At 43.0% G+C, this 24,131-nt stretch overlaps 2 protein-coding genes across 2 annotated transcripts; both read right to left on the minus strand.

Annotated features, from left to right (window-relative positions):
* Positions 1 to 1,732: 1,732 nt before the first annotated feature.
* LOC117750548 (vang-like protein 1) lies at positions 1,733 to 19,144 on the minus strand. The gene is made up of 9 exons (XM_034561811.1): positions 19,036 to 19,144; positions 14,936 to 15,174; positions 13,404 to 13,575; positions 7,085 to 7,513; positions 6,736 to 6,911; positions 5,946 to 6,079; positions 3,740 to 3,890; positions 2,809 to 3,043; positions 1,733 to 2,586 (listed from the first exon to the last, which is right to left on the minus strand). Exons 2-9 carry the CDS (start codon positions 15,004 to 15,006, stop codon positions 2,326 to 2,328), a joined length of 1,629 nt encoding a protein of 542 aa, XP_034417702.1. The 5' UTR covers positions 15,007 to 15,174; positions 19,036 to 19,144; the 3' UTR covers positions 1,733 to 2,325.
* A 1,103-nt stretch (positions 19,145 to 20,247) lies between these two features.
* On the minus strand, positions 20,248 to 23,585 carry LOC117750404 (helix-loop-helix protein 2-like). Its single transcript, XM_034561606.1, has 2 exons — positions 23,337 to 23,585; positions 20,248 to 22,474 (listed from the first exon to the last, which is right to left on the minus strand). Exons 1-2 carry the CDS (start codon positions 23,395 to 23,397, stop codon positions 22,107 to 22,109), a joined length of 429 nt encoding a protein of 142 aa, XP_034417497.1. The 5' UTR covers positions 23,398 to 23,585; the 3' UTR covers positions 20,248 to 22,106.
* Positions 23,586 to 24,131: the final 546 nt, after the last annotated feature.

A 24,131-nucleotide genomic window follows, 5' to 3' on the forward strand; every position in this document is an offset into this window, starting at 1 on the left:
TAACTGCTAATAGTAAAGGCCTCACTATCTGTCATCTACCTAATTAATTTCTTCTGTACGTTGTGAAAAACTCCTCAAGAGAAACATTACTGACTTACTCCAGCTGTGTAACGGCAAGAGTATCAAAAGCAGCACCAATGACGGAAAGTAACTAAGTATATGTACATATATATATATACGTATATATACATTGTATTCCAATGTATTTACTAGTAAGGTGGTATACGTGGTATTAGTGGATCCAAACCTTTTTGGTTTGTGACCCTACAAAAAAGCTTTTTCTTTTCTTTACATTTGTACATTATTGTATTGGCAAATTCAGTTAAGTAAAGGATTTCTTGTACTTCTTCCACCACAGAGCAGCACTTAAAAACCTCATAGTATAGTATTCAAACCTTTTACTTAAAATCTGTTCAATTACATTCTTGTAGCTTTTACCTTAGTGTCAATGAACCACATTAAGTGGTAAATATGTTTTTCATTCACGTTTGCATTTGTCCTCAACAGCAGACACAAAACAAAACAAATAATCACAAATACAACTAAAAAGGCTGCAAAAAGGCTGACGTTTCTTACAGTAATATACCAAGTGGCACACTCCAATCATTATTACATGAAAATACAGCACTCAAATGCCTTGAAAAGGTTGATACAAATATTTATTCTTTTTACAAATGTGACTTTGACACAGCTCCTGTGATTTTACATGTTCTGTTGTATAAAAGAAGACGAGGACAAAGCATTTGGAAAAGCAACCTCTTTTCTTCCTTATGTTCCCTTTCTTTCCCATTTCACTCATTCTCTCCCTTTCTCTCTCTCTCTCGCACACACACACACACACACACACACACACACACACACACACACACACACACACACACACACACACACACACACACACACACACACACACACACACACACACACACACACACACACACACACACACACACACACACACACACACACACACACACACACACACACACACACACACACACACACACACACACACACACACACACACACACACACACACACACACTATAACTGAGGCACGTGTAGTCAAGAACTATTTGCAACCACCGACACCCTAAAAGCCTAAACAAAACGACACCATCAGTGACCACGGTAACACTTGTGTGGATATAAATTTAACAACGTACCAGGCCTCATAAATACAAAGGGTTTAAAAAATACAGATCAAATACTCACTCAGTGTTACTGTTCCAGTAGCTGTAGAAAGGTGGCAGCAGTGTGCCACTGAGACACAATAGTGGACTTAAATCTCTCAATGTCTTAAATATTGTAACATTGTATTATTCCTTTAGGTTATGCATTATGCTGCAGGATGTATATTATGTGGACGGTGCTGTAATAATACAGCTCATTATGAATTAAGATGAGAAAAGGGGAATATGTTTTGGAATTAAACAGCACAAAGGTGCCGGTTTTAACACAAGATATATATAAAGGTCATCCACAGGAATATTCGAACAGGAAGTCTCTCTACAAGCCTACACGTGGTTCAGTGCATACTGCACACACTTAACTGTACATACAGTTTGTTCACAATCTATTCCCGAGACCATCCATGTTCAGCTGTACTGTGGTTGGCATTCAGTCCAATAAATTCCAGTGATTTTGACATTTACAAACATGTCTTCATGTATTTACAGTCTATTTATCTCCACAAATACAGACAAGGTAAAAGGACTTTAACAAGGTAAAAAAAACAACAAAAAAACATTCAAGCAATGCAAAATGTTGATATAAAAAGTCTGGAGAGATAAAGTATATTCACTTATAAATACTGTACATACATCTGTAATATGGGACATTTAAATAATCGTTGCTGAGACTGAAAGAGACAATCTTTTGGTGAAAATTGGTTGCGGGTTATATTAAATATCCTGGTCACTATAGTAACGCTAAGGAGAAAGAAGAGACGGGTCAAGTGTACACTACACTCAAAACACATCAACTTGGTTTTCTTCCTAAATCAAACACACTCCTCCTAAATCATGAACTCCGCCATGAAGGCTCACACTGGCACATGCAAATAAAAAGGAAGAACATTTGTGAAGGTCATCTGTCGTGCACGGAGGAACACCTGAACTGGATATTCTCCCCAATTTTCTGTCTTTTACTGCTTTCATGTCGACCGTGACAAAGACGAGGACACAAAGATGCTCTATGTGAGGAAATTACATACACATAAGTAAAAAAAAAAAAACGGTACAAAAAGTTATTTTTTTTGAAAAAGTCTTGTTGAAAAATCGTAACCGTCCCGTAAGTCCAGATCAGCAGCACCGGTCCACTGTGTTAAACGGAGGTTTCTGATTGGAGCAGCAGTATAAACTTGTGGGACTTGGGGTCGATGAACTCCTCGGTCAGTCGAATGTACGGGATGCCCTTGATGTTCACGGCTAAACTAAAGTCGAGACACTTCAGTAGGAACTCCGACCCCTCCTTGACGCTGCCGGTGACAGAAGCCTCGCTGACCAAAGTCCACTGGTCAGCCATCCAGCGCTCAGGGCCGTACTGCAGGGTCGGACTAGGGGCCAGGTAGGCCTCAAGGAAGGCCTGGACACACAGACACAGCCAATGAAACTCCGTGTTCACTACAAACATCACTTTTTAAAAGGACATATGACATTTTTTTAATCTGGAAATACATGGACATTTCTCTTTTTTTGGTGTGGAACTATCCCAGTTTTCTGACTTCTGTGGCTTGATAATTTAACAACACATTTATATTCTGGCAATATTTCCGTTGTCTGGAGAGAGGTTCAAAGCCAAACTCACCTTAGGACTCATGTTATTGACGAGGCAGAAAGCGAGGTGCTTCTGGATGCTCTCCATGCTGTGGCAGTGCTGCCTCCTGGTGGTGCGGAGGTACTTCTGCAGGGCCCGGGCCATGGAGGGAAATATAGCCAGAGCGGCTTCACGCACATCCATGATGTCGGACGGTGTTGCGCGCTCATCCTCTTTCTTCATCCGTCGGACATGTGTGAAGGCCTCCTCCACCGCCACCACCAGCCTGACAAAGAGGTAACACACAGCAGTTAGCTGGCTGTCAGCTAGTGCAACTGTTGAGTCCTTTTCCGACATGGAATACATAATAAATACAGCTGGCTTCATCCAGTGTTTTTGTCATTAGACAAAAGCGTCTGTTACATAAATGTTCCATGCAGTTTTATTACTATATATATATATATATATATATATATATATATATATATATATATATATATATATATATATAACTATTTTCAGCTATTGTAGCAAATGTGAGTCGCTTCTCACGTGTACATTTCATACTCAAGCAGTGCATGAGTATAAATTAAAGTTACGTTGGGACTGGATATTTATATATGAATCTAATTTATATATTGTTTTTATATGACCAACTGCATGAAAGGAAATAAACATGAGGGAGGTTTGATTTAAAATGTTGTACGCAGGTTTTAACTTAACTGTTCTTCTGCCAAGAGGGTTAAAAAAAAATAAAATACATTTTTAAAGACTAATCTGACAGTAGAAGAATCTCTACATCGACTTTAAATTGGCAGATCACAATATGTCCTGTTTTTCCCTGACTGTTGTTTGAAGATAGATATGGAACAATGTGAAGCTTAGAGGAGGCGCTGGATTCAGACCGATCACGTTTACATACCGAGCTGCATGATCCAGTAATCTGCCCTCCCACACGATGACAGTTGTTCCCGTGACTCACCTGGCTCTACGTTTACGGACTCTTCTCTCGTAGTCGGCCTCTTCGTAGTACAGCTCATTGTGGGCGCTGTCTTTGCGCTTGGCGGCAGCTGTGACCATGGCTCGTGACTGATTCCCATTACCAGGCTGCGCTCCTGCAGTGTTCCCCGGGGCTGCACCGAAAGGGGGAGGACGGAGGCAAATTGGATGTATTAGTTTGAGCAGGAGAAAATAGCACCTGAACCCCCACCGGTTTCTCTGATTAATGGGCTGTATCGCAATCTGAATCGTGGACAGAAAAGGTCAGATGGGAGGACGGCTCAACTATGAATCAGCCTCTTCAGTGTGACGACCATTGTGTAGTTTGGAGAAAGAGAAGAGTGCATGTTGATCTCTGTTTCTTATCTGGGGCATCCTGCCAATTCATGTGTCTCGGTCACAGAGAATGTTAATTATAGAATGGAGAAAAGAGGAAAATTCCACTGGAACCATCTAAGTTTCTCAGAAACCTTTCTATTACAGTGGAGATTAAATATTCATTATTTTACACTTCAAAGGCCATAGTTCTCGTCTGATCTGTGAATTCACTGGTTAGTGTGACAAACTCATACAGCTAATGGAGCTTGTACAGCAGTGTATTAGTTCATGGGGTTTTATTGTGGGGGAGTAATGTCTGGTACATATTAATGAAGATCAGAACAGTTTGGGGGAGGTTATCGAGAGTAAACGCTGCAGGTCAGGTAAGGATATAAAACATTAATAATCGGATCTGCATATGTGTGTGTGTGTGCAGGTGAGAAAGAGATATAAAATATGGATGAAAAACTAGTCTAGTGTATACTGTAGATAGAGTGCCATCAGAAATTTTGAACAAGAATGATTGTAAATATTTGGGTAAACACAAGCGTCTTTACATTTCTGGCCTACATATTAATGCTATGAGAGGAGCAATTTTGAGTGATTGTGAATAAGAAAGAGAGGGGGCGTGGGAGGGAGGGAGGGGGGGGGGGTGGCACGAGGCGAGCTGGAGACGGGCTGAGCAGGAGGAAGGAGAGATGTGAAAGTATGTGAGGAATGAGTGTTACTTTGATGAATTATTTAGGGCCTGAAATTCCACGGCCCCCTAGAGGCCTCTGCGCTGCACTTTGATAGGGAGGGGGGGGCGGGGTGGATCGAAGGGACTATGAGGACAACATATCCCACACTGCATCCCCGCCATAGATCATCAAATCCTGCTGCGTAGTGGGTGGGGATTTATGGGTTGTGAATAGGGGAGCATTTTAACAGCAGGAAAGAGTGCAATATGTGACATTACAAGGCGTGTGCATGTGGGTGCAGGGAGGCAATATATATATCTAGAGTACTGTAGCGCCACAGTTGGCGTGTGTGTGTGTGTGTGCGTGTGTGTGTGTGTAGTAGGAGTGCTTGCCACGAATGCAATACATACGGAGGCTTCAGAGTGCAGTAAAGATGGAGGGAACCAAACCGTGAAATTAGGGGCTTCCTGTGATAAAGTGCTGGGTGGAGTGATGTGGAGGACTTTTATCTGTACTTACTGTCCAAAAGGTACTTTCTCAGTTTGTTTTTAAAAGCTGCTCATGGGAGAGATGGAGATGGAAAACATCACAAGAAGGAAGCGGAGGTGGTGGTAAACCAGGGTCCTGACATACAAAGACAAGACTTCGACTCTGGCTTAGAGCCAACGAATAGGCAGACGTACGATAGATGTCAATTCTATGACTCTGTTCCACATAACTGTCTAGTTCTTGACTATCTAAGCAAGACTTATTCGCTGGGGCAGAGCAGCGATATCAAACCGCTCCGTTCCCTACACTTCAGCAGAAAACATTTGAACAGTTTCAAGGACTGTCGCCCGGACGACTGGCGACAGTCCGCACGGCTGCATATTCCAAACTGTCCACCTTCGCCTTACACAATATTCAATATTGTTAGAAAACTACAAATTGTGATTGAAGTTTTCCCCGCTATTTTGTCATTTGGTGCCACTGGTCAGCAGGTGTCGCTGACTGTTACCATGGAAACAGGGCTCTCAGTTCAGACTTAGTCTGCGGGTGGCGAACTCTTTAGGCTTAAAATAAGTTGCTCTTTGCATATGAAACCGTTTAAATTGGGCTAATTGAAACTGTCCCCTGGGAACCAATGGAACATCAACAGAAATCCTCTAAAATCTAGAAGGTATACTTATTTGAAAAGAGGAGGCGACTGACCATCCACGTTGTAGACCTTCAACCCGGCCAGGTGTTTGGCAGCGCGGTGTTTGGAGGCAGAGAGAAGGGCTGGGTTATGGAGTGGGAAGTCTCTGTAGTAATACTCCAAAATGGACAGAGCGGCCTTCTGAATGCTGCATGAGAGGAAAGAGAGTGAACTCGAATACAGAAGAAATACAATTTACATCACGGCTGACTGAATAATGCCCTTAAATTAAATTGTTGTCCGATGAAGCCTAAAAAGGGTCTCTGCTTCATCATATTGTTGCTTCATTTGAAAATGTTCCTCACAAATTCAGCATTGCACTTCTATAACATTGTCGGATGTGTTGATGACTTGTCGATGTGTGACATTTGTTTGGAAGCTGTTAATACAACATGTATCCTTCGTCTGTTTCTGCCCCTCAAGGTTTCAATTTTCATGCAAATAAAAGACCCATTACATTTTTCACACAAAAATCTAATGATCGAAGTCATACAGGTAAAGTACAGTAAAGTAAGACGGCCATAGGACGAGCGCCCGTGTGCGCTGTGTCGTCCCTCCCCTCCATTTCTAGAACAGCTCGCCTTGAGCCAACGAGACGAGGAGGCTGATGAGTAACTCAATTACTGCCTGTGCCCGTCTTCTCTGTGGATGACGGGATGTTATACACATACTTCATCAGTGTATGACTGTGACCAAGTCCCTGTGTGTGTGTGTGTACATGTGCACTGTACAGATGGGTGATATTTGCATGTATTTATAGTTTCTTCTTTAATCCCCCTACTTCACGAGGAACTACACACATACCTAAGCTGCCCTATGTTGTAGTGACGTGTCTCTCCGTCTGTGGAGCGAATGACACACACGCTGTAGCAGGGCTGGAGGTGGCGGAGCTCCAGCAGCACCACGGCCAGGTAGTGGACAAACAGCTGGGAGTCCACGAGGGACACAGCAAACTGGACAATGCCGTGGTAGTCCTCATCCTGCTCAGACACATGACCGGTTTACTGAAAACATTTACTGCAGGATGAAAAACAATTCTTTTATTGTATTCCACCATTGTATATAACCGGAACAGTGTTATTGAGATTAATAATCTTGTTCTCAAGAGCAAGATAGGCAGCAACAACAAGTTACAGACAAATCTCTAACCCACCTGTGCGTCAAGGATCCGGACCCCATAGAAGAGCCAATAAGACATGGTGAGCAGGAGGATGAGTGTGGTGAGGAAGGCGCGGTACACACACACTCTGGGTAGGCTCGCACGGCCCGGCTTGAGAAACAAGGCCCACATGGCCATGAGGAGGATGAGGAGCTTGAAGGCGATGGAGAGGAAGAGGCCCTCGCAGGCTGCGCCACAAGCCTGCAGCCTGTCTGGCCACATCACAGCCGGAAGAAGCAGGAAGGCCAGGGGAGTGGCCAGCACCACCAGCCCGACACACAAGCCCACAGCCAGGGGAAGATAACGTCGCAAGTCTTGGGTCCGATCATGCATTCCCTTCCCAAGTCCAACCACTTCCTCCTGGGAAATACTTAGCTCTGAGGTGCCCGTCACTGCGGTAGTGGTTTCCCCCCAGTTATCATCCTGAGGGAGGAAAGAAAGAAAGGCAACAAAGGGTATGTTAAAAGCCATGGTTGTATATATATATATATATATATATATACACACACACAAGTAGCTTTGCATTGTGTGTATTGTGTGTTCTTCTTACCACATATACTGTTGTATTGTGTCTTATCCTGTACTGTTTGCTATTGTTTTATGTTTGTTATGGTCTGTCAAGGGACTACAGATGCTAATTAGCTGTAGCTACAATCTGGTACAGTGCATCAAATGGTGACATTTATGTTTTAACTGTACATGGTCCCTTTTAAATAAAGATAGAATAATAATTTAGAAAGATTGGATTGTCTATGTTGGCACTTTAAGGGTTGATTCACCCAAATTACACAAAAAAACGTATCTTTAAAGCTGCATTAACGGAGGTTTATGGCCCTGTGGCATATTATCTCGCCTTATTAAGCAAACAAATTAGTTTCCTTTTTATACATCCAGCACTGTGCAACATTTACTTGAAGGGGCACATTTTTCAGTGATGATTCTCTGTATGAGCAACACATTAACTGTAGTTATTTGATTTGGAAGTAGTGGATAGAAATAATGGCCGGTGCAGCTTTAAATGTCAATGTGTTGTGAGTGCAAACAACAACAAAATCTGTTCACCTTTGGGAATTGGGGTAGGGAAGAAAATATCAGTTATCATATAGGATGGGCAACAACAAGCAAAACGATGTGCATTCATTGAAACCCCTAGAGGTGCCTTTGTCCTTTTTAAATGGCTGACAAAATAGATAAAGCAGAGTGAGAAACTGGCAAATAAAGTGGTAAATATAAACCTGCATCTGACATGCAACAATGCCTCCATTATGGGTATTTTACTACCGTCTTTGCACTAGCGATCATGGATTCTATGCACTGTTCACACAGCACATCCTTCAAGCTATTTAGAGTTGTGTTTCATTTTCTTGGGAGTTTTGCCTCATGATGACAGGCTTTTGAAGTCCCATTGAAGCAATGCAGACTGGCAGGTTGGGGAGCGCTGCAACGTTCACGTTGGCACAAAGATGGCAACATATGCGCGCGCGCACACACACACACACACACACACACACACACACACACACACACACACACACACACACACACACACACACACACACACACACACACACACACACACACACACACACACACACACACACACACACACACACACACACACACACACACACACACACACACACACACACACACACACACACACACACACACACACACACACACACACACACACACACACACACACTCACACACACACACACACTCACACACACACACACACACACACACACACACACACACACACACACACACACACACACACACACACACACACACACACACACACACACACACACACACACACACACACACACACACACACACACACACACACACACACACACACACATCACTGCAAATTAGAGTCAATTATTTTTCTTTTCGCCAGCAGGGTCATTTTTAGCATAAATATTTCCAAGAAAGAGCAACGGGGAGTATAAATTAATGACACAACTGGTGAGGTATTTCTTTTTTTTTGGTGTGCCTGTCATTAATTCAAGTAATTAGCAATTCATTGTTCCCCAGAGTGTCACCGCATTGTATACCTCTCTAGCTACAACCAATCACAGGAACCACAGCTGCAGAGACAAGAATGAGGGCTGGAAAAAAAAAAAAGACTGAACAGATAAGCCTTGATGGCTTCACACACACACACACACATAAGCACATCAAACAGTCTGTAAAGCCCAAAACTAGAGTCACATGGGCCCGATCCAGCTACTGGGAAAGCAGACAAGCTGTAGGTAACGCCGACAGAAGACGGTCAGGTTCAATCTCACCGGTCTAGAGTGTGCATTCCACTGTAAATTATGCCTATTAAGAAGTTAATATAACGTTTGCAGATGAAGTGAACCTGCTGCCGTTTGTGGAATGTGAAATATGAAATTGACGTGGCGTTTGCATATTTCCAATCAGGAAAAGGCAGAATGAACATGGTGCATAAATATGAATTCTGTCCTCCATTGCTGTTCACAGCTAATTAACTCCGCCATGCTGGAGGAGGGGATGCCGACAGGAGCCAGAAGATGAATGAGCATGAGAAGAGGAGAGGGAGGGAAAGGGAGAGAGGGAGGGTGGCAGTAGTTTAAGGTGTGGAATCGAAGTAAGAAAGGAGGTGGGGGAGGATCCAGAAGCAGGATTTCATTCTGGGTATCTGCCTTCCAGACTAATGTGTGAGGCCAGAAGTCAGATATGTAAGTGCAACGTCAACTCCATTTAGTATCCAATCTCATTTCTAGTCCTCTCACATCTCTCCTCTTCCCCTCTCTCTTTAACAGGCTCCAAGGGAACAAGTGGGAATTCAAAAACAACCTCCTATTAGGCTTGACAGTTCATTCTAAACCGTGGAAACAACAGTCTACTAAACAATCTCCACTTCAGGTCCACTTATACATCTGTTTTGGAGCTGCTTTTGACAGCATTTCATATTCATCAACAGATAAAGTTTGCTCAGTTATTCGTTCTGGTCCATTTTAGTCTACAAAATGCTTTTGTTTATCTCACCCAATAAACGTCCTTTAGAATCGAAGCCCGAAAACTCCTACTGCATATAATAATGTGGATAAGTTGGATTTTTGCAATCATAAAATAGCAATTTTGCTTTTCCCTTGGAGCTGGAATTATTGTTTGTAATATTACTGACCCAATATCATATCAGAACTGGATATTTGTTCTGTTGTTTGACAACATAAGCAGAACAATATGCATATAAGTGACAACATCTTGAGTCTGGCTGTACAACACAGTGGGGGTGATTATAGAGCTCACGAACAGCTAAGAGTCAGCAGAGAAACCAGAATATTTGTGTCACTCATCACCAGATGTCAGCTCTGAGGAACAGTTTAGTTGTTTTACTGGCTGAAAGAGGAGGAAGACATTTTATTTTCCTGTATGTTTTCAAAAATGAACAAAATTGACACCTGGTGCCTTAGATTTAACTATGTGCAATATTTCTTTTTTTAAAGAAGTCATGTTGACAGGTCACAGTAGGAAAAGCACAGGTGTAAATAATAAAATGAATGTCTGTTAACCGAGTAATTGTCAGTGGTATTGGTGACACAGCGGTACTATATGTTTGCTGTGAAAAGTCATTGGAAATCTGTGTCAGGTAAATAGGCACAGATGGTTTATACGCGGACAAGCTTTCATACTCATGTCTCCTCTGTGAGAGAAACAGTGTATCACTTACCAAGCTAATACACCATTAAAACCAGCCATTAAGTCTCAGTGGATTAATCCCAAAGATTAACACGACACTAATCAGGCCGGATCTCTACATACAGTAAAGCGAGGAGAAAGAGTAACTGAGAGAGAATGAAACAGAGAAGGGTTACAGAAGAGGGAGGGGGAAGCATGACTGCTGCTTGCTTGGCAGTCTTTTCATCTGGCAGAGGGTGAATATGGATTATGGTTAGGCCTGCTCCACCGTTCCAAAGCACAACAACACAACAACATACTGATTAACACCGTTCACACAGACTCACACAAAAACACACACCAAACAGTCTGCCAGCTACCAAACACAACAGCTAAGCCCCAATGGTGGAGGTTAAAATGACATTTACACATTGGTGTGTTTTACCAAACGATTGGTATTAGATTAAAATGTCTGCCAGGTTTCCTACAATTTACTCCATTCTTTTAATTAGGGTGCTTATTTTTCTATTAAATAAAAAGCTGCTAGCGTAGTAGTAGTATGGGGGGTGGGGTGGGGGGGTTGTGTGCGCACAACTATTCATTTATAAAAGGGCAAAGAAGCAAAGTGTGAAACGCGAAAACAAATGTGCTCCTCCCCATACGCGTTGGTATTCCTAAAGCTAACCTTGTGTCTTGAATTCACTGCCTTCTGGCACGAAATAACAACGTCTCACAAAGCAGCATCAGACAGTCTCAGTGACAGCCCTGGTGCTCTCTCTATGACTCTCACACACACACACACACACACACACACACACAAGCTGTGGTCCAAGACCGTATCCTTATGTCATAGGCATCCGTGTAAACATGGAGGATTATTCATATCAGCTTACCCCAAAGTGGCGTTTGGCTGGATGCTAAAGCTAATCTCAGTCTGTGAGAATGTCTCTCTGCACTGGAGCCCGTTAGTGTTACAGTACCTCTGCCATCGAACAGAGCTGCCCCAACAAAAACCACTGGCTGGGGTGGACTTTGGTAATGATGCTGCTGCCGCTGTGCCATTTGGACATATTTGTCTGAAGGGCGAATGCAGAACAATGGCAGGTTACCTTACACTGCGAACAATGGACGTGAACTCCAAGCTGACAATCACATGACATCGTGGAATGTGGCTGCACAGCCGGAAGGGATCGCAGAGCAGAGGCAGCAAAATAGGTCAGACCTCTCCAAAATGGTCAGAAAGTCATGTCCATATATCATAATCACATTCAATAATACTCTATGCTCTATAGTACATCATTTGCAGGCAGCTTCAGACCTCAGCGTCTCTACACACACACACACACACACACACACACACACACTCTCATTTTTTGCTCTTACACACAAACCAACAGCACATACACAATAACAACATGGGCCCTTATTACTATAGATGTCAAGTAGGTCAGACAGCCTGTGAAGGTAGCCCAAGGCAGAGTTATTTCTAAAGAGCAATAACTCTTTTCCCCTTCATTTAGTTGTTTTGTTGCTTCTCACTCCATTAAAAAAAAAAAAAAGTCATTGCAGCGCATCTGCATTTAAAGGAATAGTCTGACATTTGGGGAAATACTTTTTCTTGCTAGAAGAGATCCGCTAAATATGGAGCTGGAGCTAGGAGGCAGTTAGCTTCCCATACAAACTGGAAACAGCCTGGCTGTGCACTAAGCAATAGAAAAACACCTCTAACAAGCACCTCTAAAGCTCAATATGTTATATCCTGTTTGTTTAATACACAAAAATAATCAAAATGTAACAACAAGTTTCAGTTTTATTGGGGGTTATGCCAGGTAATCGAACAGTGACAGCAGTGACTCCAGGAAGTCCTGCTCTTGGCAAAATAAATAGTCTGGCAGATAACCCCCTGAAAAACTACAACTTAGTTTTTGTGCAGATTAACAAGAAATGATTAGTGGAATTTTGTAGATGCTGGTATTTTGGATTTTTTTTCCTTTTGGACAGAGCCAGGCTAGCTGTTTCTCCCTGGTTCCAGTCTTTGAGCTAAGCTAAGCTAACTGCTGGCTTTAGCAGACAGAAGTTGTAACATGATCTTTTTAACTAACTAAAAATAATAACTACGTTAAATACAGGTCACCATTTGAATGCATCTGTAATCTCTGCGGCATCGACTTAGCTACATATGTATTCTGTCTTTGAGCTGCATTATCACAGCATTTCGCTTCCCTGTGTTTACTTAAAATCCTATTTTGCTTGCAGAGCTTAGCAAAATCAGCTTTATGGAATGACTGCTATCAATTTTCTTTGCTTTCAAAGCGATCAGGCATTACAGTTATACCCATTATCACACACACACACACACACACACACACACACACACACACTGTAATAGCGTTGTCCGTATAAATCCATCCGGGCCTACAAGATGGATGCTAATCCTCTGACCTATCTGATCCCTTGTCACCATTGTTATTATGTGTCAGGCGCTTTGGCATTGGGCAGCCAGCTGCTCTGAGGACGAGTTTATAAGGTCACGGGGTCGAGTTCATACTGTAGATGGATTACTGGGCCTTACGATTTGAAGGAATAAATGACTTCTCTACAAAACAGCCCATCTTTGACGCGTGATCAGTCCCATGCACACTTCCATGTCAAATACCTGGGCCTCATCTTCCTGTTCTGCTGTCGGTGTGGGTTCCCCTGGCAGCGGCTCTCCATTGTGAACGGGGGAGTCCTGGGAGGGCGTGTCAGGGGGGTTGATGACGACGGACCTCTCAGAGCGAACGCTGTCTTTACTGCTGCTGGCCTTGTGCCGCTCACGGCTTCGATCGCTGGAGTCGAACAAACAAACACAAGAGGAATATAGACGCAGGAAGTTAAGATCATTAAAACACATTATCATGTGATCTTATACTTATTATTGATTCATCTGGAGATACATTTCTTGATTTGTAATTTTGTCTGTAAATAGCGTTGGAAAATAATTAAATGACCCTGAATAAGCCCAAGCTGATGTATTCAAATGTCCTGTTTCGTCCGACCAACAGTCCTCAAACCCAACATTCAGTTAACTTAATAATAATGAATAACAATAACAAAGAAATTCTGAAAATTCTATTACATGTAAAGGCCAAACCACCAAATGTTTGCTTGATATGTAAACAAGAGCTGACACAAACAGGCCACATTATTAATCAACACAAGGACAATAACAGATTATTCAATAGTGAAATAAATAACTAGCTGCAGTCCTATTGTGCAACAAGCTGGTGGAAAGGGATAGAAATGAACACAGAGGAATGGACAGAACAGCAATCAAATGATTCTCTCATTTGTAAATCAGTGAAATAGGTTAGATTCACTCAGCTGTGACGACCCTAATCCACAAGCTCTGTCTGTCTCAATCTCTTGCTTCTACCTTTTCTGTCTCTCTCTGAGTCTGATTCATTTGTCTCCAACCAACACAACCGAACTGAAGACAAATCACAACACACTCAACGTGCACTGAAGTCATCACACGAAACGCAATAGCAAAAGCTGCTGCGAGAGATGCAGCGAGTGATCTCGCAGAACTCCATGTACTCCAGGAAGGAAACATTGGTAACATTGGTACTTGCGTACCGTGCTGCGAACAGATCGGGTCCGGTCTACATCCAGGACATGGTCAGACCGTACACCCCAGCTCGTTCGCTTCGCTCGGCTTCTGCCAATCGGCTTGTAGCTCCTTCACTTCGAGCTAAACACTCAACAAAGTCACGACTGTTTGCTGTGCTGGCTCCTCATTGGTGGAACGAGCTCCCCATTGACATCAGGACAGCAGAAAGTCTCTACATCTTCCGTCGCAAACTAAAAACACATATTTTTCGACTATACCTTGAATAGGTAAGGTAGAGCCGTAGTAGCACTCTAGCAGCACTTAAATGTCCCTTACTGATAGCACTTTGTTGTTTAGCACTTTAGTAGCACTTAAATGGCACTTACGGATAGTATTCTGTAGTTTAACGTTATTGAAGAAATTGTACTTGCTTGATTCTTGTTGTTCTGAGTTTGGACTCACGGTTTAATGCACTTATTGTAAGTCGCTTTGGATAAAAGCGTCAGCTAAATGACATGTAATGTAATGTAATGTAATGGAAGGAAGAAATAGACGGATGCACAGAGGAGAAGAAGGATGGCGGACAGGAGACATACCCATGTCGGTTTGATCTCCCCGAGCGGCTGGAGTGATAGGAGTAGCCCGAGTGGGTCGACTCAGTGTCCATTCCAGCGCAGTTCAAAGCCGGCAATTGGCCAGGGGGATGAGGAGTAATTGTCGTGTGGCAGGGCGGGTAAGTTGGCAGCGGTACTCAGGAGGAGGAATGGGTTGCTATAGAGACGGGCCTCAGGAATCCACAGATACCCCAGATAGCTGCTTTAGTAGCCACATTGACCTGCAAGATGGAGAGATGGAGGGTAAGGGGCTTACATCAAAACGTGCACTGTTCAACCAATAATGCATTAGATATATTAGCCAGGCCGCACAGGCTTGTACTGATAGTCATTCAATGTATGAAATCATAGCATACTGTAGAAGTGAAATAAAACAAAATCCACCATGAAATAACTGAATTAAAAAAACAGATATAACCCTCTTTAATTCTGTAGCTGTGGCCCTGTTGAAAGCGTACACAAAATGTTGTCCTTTTTCCAAGTAATACATTCTCAGTATGTGTGAACTAACTCTCCATTCTGTAATTCCTGTTTCAGTCATCATGGGGATGAGACTCCTGGGTCTGCATGCCTGCTGTGTGATGCATGAGGATGTCTCAAGGCTTCATGCATGACCATTCATGTAGGCCTCAATCTACTGTCTGTCTCCCAGCTGTTGTCCTGACAACCATGTTCCAATCACCATCTTTAGCCCAGTCTCATTTTACGAACCAGGACCCCCCCCTCCCTCCGGTCATTTACAGGCTATTTGTCGTCTCTGTAGCCAATAGTGAATATAAAGAGTAAAAGCAGCCCATTCAGCATATTAGTATGCAAATCCATGCTCTGAAAATAAAATGATGGTTAAAAAAAATGAAGCTGCAATGTGGCTGATTACCATTAAGATGATACATATGGGGTTGAACGTTTTTCTCTCTTTCAAGGAACTACTTACTTTCCATTAAGGACACACAATGCATATATTATGTAATAACATTACCACTGTCTGGATCACGTTGGATAGATAAAAGCTAGAATTAGCAAATGATGGTCTGGTGATAAAAAACAGAGCATGAGTTTACACTGACACGGACGCAGGAGAGCCTATGATGAATAAGGCAGAGCTGTGTCTATATGCAGGACTTCAATAAATATTGCACTTGAACATACCACTCACAACATCAAAGCTGATGTTGCAGCATACATTTTTAAATACAAACCAGAGTTTTGACAGAGGAAAGTCGTATTTTTCATCTGTAACCCACATCTGGAGCGTCCACTGTTGCCTTGGCAACACCGGAGGCAGGAGGCCCCATCTAGGAGCAATAATCAATCACTCCTGCGGGGAGTAAATTTGTATTATGCGTCTATGAGAGAGTGAGGGTGGGGTGGGGCGTGCGGGGGGTGGCACAGTGAGAGGGCACAAAGAGCAGACAATGGCTTCTCATCGCAGCCAGCGCCCATATGGTTAAATGAATAAGGCAATGATTTGAATAAAAGCTGTTAACCCCCTGAGTGCGGACCTCTGAGCACGTGGCAGTGGTATGTGGGCCAGCTCTGAGAAGCCACTCATCCACGAGACGAGACTGGAGAGGCATAGTGAACCAGGCCATGTGGAAAATCGCAGCCACGGGGTAAGAACAACTATCGGTTACAAACCAACGGATGACTATGAATAAAGCATAACAAGGTGCATCAGAGGCAAGCAGCTTCGCGCTTGTTCTGAGTCAGTCCATCCAAAAATGTCGTAGCCCTCTGTGAGGGACTCTGAGTGGTTAACGGACCCTCTATTGAGAGGTACTTGCTTCGCTGCAGACCGTTCTGGTTGGCTGCACCGAGAAGAGACTCACAAGGGCAGAAAGTGACACTAATGTAAAACTAACACTCATTAATGTGTTTGTTTAGTGGGTGGAGGCTGTTGCACAGTGGGGGGCTACTGTAACTACAGCGGCTCAGAGCTACAGACACATGTGGTATCCTGGACCTCATAACATGTGATGGATTAGGTTTTTTTTGTGCCCAACTCATCGATTAATAATAACACAAACAAATGAATTAAAATTGTTGTTTCATGTCCTTGGTCTCTCGGACTTTGGCTTCCAAAACTGGCAAAAAAAAGAGCGGTGAGGAATTTGAGATGGCATCAAATACCCGATGCAGTGCTGGCACCCTAAATGTCATAGATCAGCCTCATCTAGACCACATGCTGAGGCCTGGTTACCATGGCATCTGTGCCCTCCTTCACACCCATTAGCCCTCGTGCCTTCCTTCCTTCATGTGCACCCTGCACTGGTGGCATTATGCCATGATCTCCAGATGCAGCAGCTGGCAGTCTGCTGTGTTAGTTTATTTCCTTTATCATTCATTCATTGTTACTAACTGATAACCGTGCAATATCGTTTATAGTGACAGCACAAAGTGACATCTTCAAATCGCTTGTTTTGTCCAACCAACAATACTAATTTTTCTATCACAAATAGACAAATAGTCACACAAATGTTGACATTTTGGCAAATTGTTTCAGCGGTGTATTCTTTGAAAGTGGCAAATACAACACACACACACGTGAGTAACACAGTGGAGTAAGCTGGGTAAGACCTCTTTGAAATCAAACAATGGGGACACAGTGTGTGCCAGAGTTATTTGTGTTGATAACAATTTCCAATCCCTCCATGGACTTTGGATAAACCCAGAGAAACAGCTGCTGATTAACACGTCGTAACATCGCTGTTAACGGACTAAAATCACACAAATGGAGCCAAAGATGCGGCGACATGAAAGTCCCATGGACTAATGTTGTGGGCCGGACAACCGGGACATATGATGTCATTATTAGGAACTTATTTCATTAGTATTTTCCTTCCATTGTTTGCTGTATGACATTTGATTCTCGGCACAAAGGTATTCGTCAGATATGTGAAGAGAGCAAACCTGTGAGTTTCTGCCACTCCCACCCTGCTGTTCACACACACACACACACACACACACACACACGCACGCACGCACGCACGCACGCACGCACGCACGCACGCACGCACGCACGCACACACCCATACTCACACAACAGTAAAAGGAGACCGTTAAGACCTGACACAGTGCTCAGGAATGCAAACTTCGTCCCCCCTGATCCAGTCATGTGGAACTAAATAAAAGTACAGTAGAAGGAGAAGGGAGCGAGTTGGTGAGCGAGATAACTCATTCCCACCTTAAGAAAAGTGCTTTTGTGCCTGGAAATACACAAAAGAGCAGTGTACAGAAGTACACTGAACCTAACACACCTTTGTAGCCTTAAGGCAGCTCCACTTCTCATTACACCAGAAAATAACATGGTTTAAAAGAGAGGAATGACAAAAGCCTCGCTGACAACCCTTTCTTTTGATCATTCATGACAACAATGGCTTCCAGGGGACGAGTCATCTCTTCAAGGGGTTCCCATGCCTCAAAGTGCCCTTACACCTCTCTGCTCAGGACCTATCATCACTAATCAATAATAAATGGCTGCAGGGGCAGCAACAGTTTCACTGCAGCATCATGACTTCTGGGATACTGGGAAAGACAGCACCGGGGCGGTGTCAAGAGGAGGCACGTGAGGCGGCTTCAGTCATAGTAACACCTCATCCAGCTGTGCACAGTGGGCTCTCCGGGCAGCTGCAGGGTGATGGCGACACACACCATCACCCTGCAGCGGCAGCTTAATACGCCCTTTATTGCACAGGCTCCTGGGTCTGAAAGAGAGAGCTAAGGATGGGATGTTACTTCTCGATTACACGGATGCAGTTTCGGTTACAATAGATCTGGTTGCAGGCACATCCTGAACACCAGTAACCACAGCAGATTAGAATATATCACATTCAGTGCGCTTCATTACGTTGGTTTGAGGCAGTGTCTAAATAAAGGGTAAATGCAGCCCACGATGGTAGCTCCACGTAAATACGGGCACAAAAAAAAAGACTAAAAGGTGTCTGATGAGAAGGAAACCATTTTTTTCCACGACGGCAGCATTGAACTTCATCAGTAATTCCTCGGCGTGTGTCTCGGGCGTTTGGCACGGATGAACCCGGTGAAACGAACGCAGCATCGCGACAATCAATGCACGTACCGACCTTGTTGTGTCTCAGACGTGAGCCACAGTCCTCTCTGGCGTCTCGGTGTCGGTGTCGCGGTGGATCTGGCGCTCGTGCGCTCGTGCGCCGCCGCTGCTGCTGCTGCTGCTGAGGCGCGTCTGTACTGCACTGACAGGGGCAGCTCCCTCACACGGTCCTGGCCATTGTGGTTAGCAGTACCAGAGAGGGAGGCAGCATGGAGGTACAGCACACTTCCAAGTGCACTCCAACCAGTATGTTCAGCTGCAGCCCGCAAGGGGGCGTCCTTTACGGCACACTTCGACCTACAGGAAGTGTTCCCTGTGAATCAAGATAATGAAATAAACCTGCCTTCAACGATGTGTGTGTTTTTTCTTTAACGTCACTTCTCTTGGATGTTTGAGCTTCACTGTGCAACATGATGCACGTTTGCCTCACATCTACTGCGGAGGCCACTGTGGTCCAATAAAGGGTGATGTGGAAACATCAAACCGCAGTTCACCTGCGTCGATAATTGACTTTTCAGTAAAGCAGGAGATATCTTCTGAAAGTTGCATATTCAATGAGGGAGAACAAGTAGATGTAATTTGTTTTAGTTTGTAGGTGCTTCGTTGAACTTTCTCTGTCAAAAAAAACAACAAAAACATAATTGTATTGTACATAATGTTGCGAGCGCACCAATATACGAGACCACCAGGTTCACAGTATTGTCTATTGTGTGGGGATTGTACATTATTTGGGAAAATGGGGGTTTGCGTGACTAAAGCCCAGTGTCTATACTGACGTGATGAAGGCCTTGGGTTCAGCTTCAATACCTGATCTTGAGGCTCTGTCTTGTAGGAAGGTCCCACCTGCATGTGATTACACACCTGATAAGTGTCATCCCAGATATATAATCTATAGAAGTGTTGGTATCAAACGCTTTACAGCGACGCATTTTATGGGTCAAGACCTGTGGATTTTGGGAGATTGTGGAGGGCATAAATATGCCACAAATTCCTTATATTGGCAAATTAAGGACATTTCAGGCCTGGCCAGACAACAGAGACAGAATGTGAAGGAAAGAGGCATTTTTCACTATATGCACACAGGAAAAAATGCCAAATGAAGACCGTAGTGGTAACAGCCGGTAGGATGGTGGTGTTTGAAAAATCAAAAACAACAACAAGATTTATATTAGTGATAAATAACTACAACAGCGTTGAGTTTATTCTTGACATTCAAGACTGCAGCTGACAAAATAATCTCACCCCACTGTCCACTTCGTAACTGTTCTTGAGCTTTCGATGATATTCAACAGATCTAATCTCCATTATGACGCAGACTTTTTATTAGATAGGATGAACATTACAGGCGTTTAAACAACTACAATTTCAGAAGAACTGAACTCCATCTGCTGATGAATCTCATGTGATATGATCGAAAGCTCCAGAAGAGCTATACTAAATGCAAATAAAGCAGTGTTTTTAATGGCTCAAGACATAAACTAAACAAAAATAGCTACAGCTTTGAATATCATCAGAACAGCAATCACTCCTTCTACCTATAACTTGGCTTGGGTGGTGATTACAGGTGGAAAGGTAAACATGCCTCTACAGTTGTCAGAAATACATTTTAAGGTCAGTTCAAAGGCAACCTGTGCAAGTTTGTCTTTAAAATATAGTGAATATGAACTTTTAACAGTTAAATCTCCCCCTATCTCCATCAGAGGGCAGTGCTGCTCCTTCCAAACAGTCTGTGGCGTGTGTTCGAGCTGTATCTAGACATAGCTTACAGTTCTTGCCTAGTTTTAGTATTTGACCAACTTTGGCAAACAGAATATGAATATATATCTATGTATGGCCTGGCCAGCTTCCACTGCCTCATGTATCTTAAAGTCTGATGTAAGGCCTGTCCTCCTCTCCTCCCAACATATACAGTATATTGTATGTGTAGACCAAGTGTGTAGTGTGTGGACTGTGCAGTGTTCAGACAAAGGGCTGTCACTCTTACTGCTGGAGTGGACATGAACAATACCTCAAGCCCCTTGGGCCACATTACACCGCAGAGACTCGCATAAAGGATGAGAGAGGGAGCACCGACGGCTTCTGACTAATGGAGAGAAAAGTCAAAGGGCGCACAAGAGTTTGTATCCATCGCCTCATCTCGTAAGGAAATATAAAAGCCATATTTTGGGAATTTGCAAAGCCAGGGCATAATGTAAAAACACTCAGAATAACCACACATGACAGTCTAAAGGACGGCTTTTGCTTTGATATTTGATATTTTGGGTTAAAGTTACAAAAATCCAAGTCTTAATCAAATCATGTTGGCATTCATCCCAGGGAGCCAAAAGTGACCACTTCTTTCTCTCTTGTCTGGTATGTTCACCGTACTCATTTTATACATAATTTTGATGTATGTCCACTTGTGTGCGTGTGTGACCAGAGAGGAAGGAGACGGATGGCTGTAATAGGGTTGTTTTGGTTTGTCTGGAGAAACACCTGTCCCATCTAGAGGGAGAGAAACACCTACAAATACCAAGACTTCACCAATATGGCAGAGGACCAGCTTGTGTAATAGCTTCCCTTTATGGCTTCAGTTGAAATTAATAGAGCTACAAAAAGCTTGTAAGATGAAATCTAATAATAAGGCCTTCAAATAAGAATCTCCTTGTTTCAGAAATATATAAATAGGATAAACAGCATCAATACGGTTTATTTGATATTTTTCAAGCTGTCCCAGTTTCATTTCAACTGCAACTGAATCCCGAAAGCACACAAACGTCCAATAAAGTATCTTTTGTGTAACTGAAATAAATATATTTACAAATTGGTGCACACAGAAAAGTCACAAGTTTAGGGTCAAGCATTGCAATGTTTTAGTTTGGCTATACACAAATATAATATGCAGCACCTTCAAAATATGTCCACTCTTGTTTTATCCTGTTGCTGACAGTAAGCCTGTAGTCCGGCAACTATTTCCCATGATGAAATATTAATGTAATGTAAGATGCATGGCAGTTTACCGTGTCCCATTAGTTTAATGTGACCTTATAACCCCAGGGCATTCCTTAACTGCTATATCCAGAAGTCATGCCTCAGTCCATCCTCCTAAACATCCAGCACGTGGTTGAGGTAGGAGATGTAACGAATTGCAAGTCGCAGGATCTCAATCTTGGACAACCTCTTGTCTGGTGGGAGTGTTGGGAGCAGCGTTCTGAGATCTGCAAAGGCCACGTTGAAAGACACGACGCGCACGCGCTCCCTGGTGGCGTGCGCAGAGCGATACTTAGCTGTCGCGCGCCTCCACCGCCTTTTCTCCTCCCTGCTGAGGGCGGGCACGTGCGCGCAGCGCGCCTTGTCGTTACCGTCCTCCAGAACGGCCGGCACGGAGCCCGTGTCCGTTTGTCCCCAGGGCAGGTCGGGCTCGGGCTGGTCAGGACTGAGCATCATGCTCCTGTCCTCAGACTGGAAGGATCCTGAAGAAAAGTAGAAATATAAATGACACCTAGAGATGATTCTGTTTCAACGACTAATTGACAGCCAGGAACAAACAAATACAATGTCCAAAGTGTATGCAAAACTCGCGTGCTCTTCGTCAATGCACATGTAATGCATCGAGTTGAAGAGAGTCCTTTTTGGACTACCCAAAGTACAATTTTGAGTTAGTAATGTATCTGACTGTTTCCATGTTGTGCTACTTTATACGTCCAATCTACACCAGTTCAGAAAAAAACATACTACTATAGATTTAGATTAACTACACACTATGATCAACAACATTATGATATATGATATGTAAACTATTGTGAGAGATAAGGGACAAAGGACTCCGACATATGAGGGACTCATGGTGTCCCCTAATGGAGGATCTACAGATTTTCTGCTTGCAGAGAGAAACAATATCAAGACTACAAAATAAAATGCGACTTATGACGCCATTTAGTAAGATAACGTTTATTGAAGTTCCATTCTTTTAATCTCAAGGCAATTGAAGAATCGACAAACATTAGATCATATTCTGACATGTGAAAATAACCTTTCAGTATTTGTTTCAGTTATTATTATCATTAGCTTATTATTCAGCAGATTCACTTTCGGTTTTGGAGCAGAAGGGGTACTTTAAAGGTAGGATTTCTCGCTCTCTCTCTCTATAAATATGTATTTATATATATATATATATATATATATATATATATATATATATATATATATATATTTCATGTTTTAGTTTATTCAAACTCGGAATATTTCAAGCTTGCAACCAGCTGAGTCTATTAAGAACAGCTCAAACCTCTGAAACTGCGTTGTAGTGCAGGATATAAGTACATTTTAACTTACCTTGCTCATTCAAAAACAACAGAGCCAACTGATTCAAGAGCCTCACATAATAAAGCAGCATCCCTGACGCGATAAAGAGTCAATGTAGCAGCAACACGTACAAGTTATTTCCCCATCAGCCCCCATGCTGTTCTTCTTCTTGAGTCGAGTGAAAATGCTGCATGGTAACCGTGATCGGGTCAAAACAACTCCGCAGTCCCTCCCGTCCTCCGTCATATTGCCAGGTGCATCACATCCTTCAGTAACAGACTGTCTGGCTTGTTGATCTGCCCATTTCTCACATCAACCTCCCAGCGAAGTGACGACACAGCAGGATAATTAATGTGTGTTGTTAAACCTCCAGCTTTCACTTTCAATTCAATTCAATTCAGTTTATTTTGTATATAGCCCAAATATCACAAATTACATGTTTGCCTCAGAGGGCTTTACAATCTGTACACATATGACAACCCTGTCCCAGGACCTCACATCGGATCAGGAAAAACTCCCCAAAAATAACCTTTCACAGGGAAAAAAAGGGAAGAAACCTTCAGGAGAGCAACAGAGGAGGATCCCTCTCCCCGGATGGACAGACACAATATATGTCATGTGTACATAATGAACAGCATTACAGAGTTACATAATAATAATGAAAACAATCCCTACACATATCCAGGTGTCTGCTAACTGTAAATGTACAAGGAGTGCATTCTGGGCAAAAGAAAAGCACAATTTAAATTAAAAGACTGCAGTCTAATTTTGAACACCGTATATTAACAATGACACCTGGTCACAGTGTTCTTTGAGAAAAAAAAA

The sequence above is a fragment of the Cyclopterus lumpus genome, chromosome 21 (genome assembly GCF_009769545.1).
Source record: "Cyclopterus lumpus isolate fCycLum1 chromosome 21, fCycLum1.pri, whole genome shotgun sequence".
NCBI classification, from domain to species: Eukaryota; Metazoa; Chordata; class Actinopteri; order Perciformes; family Cyclopteridae; genus Cyclopterus; species Cyclopterus lumpus.

Coding starts and splice junctions, on each gene's coding strand:
- LOC117750404 (XM_034561606.1), bottom strand. CDS start 23,397: ATGCTGCTTTATTATGTGAGGCTCTTGAATCAGTTGGCTCTGTTGTTT. Junction 22,475..23,336: donor GTTGTTTTTGAATGAGCAAG/GTAAGTTAAAAT, acceptor ACTTTTCTTCAG/GATCCTTCCAGTCTGAGGAC.
- LOC117750548 (XM_034561811.1), bottom strand. CDS start 15,006: ATGGACACTGAGTCGACCCACTCGGGCTACTCCTATCACTCCAGCCGC. Junction 6,912..7,084: donor TCCGGATCCTTGACGCACAG/GTGGGTTAGAGA, acceptor GTGTCTGAGCAG/GATGAGGACTACCACGGCAT. Junction 6,080..6,735: donor TACAACATAGGGCAGCTTAG/GTATGTGTGTAG, acceptor CCTCTCATGCAG/CATTCAGAAGGCCGCTCTGT.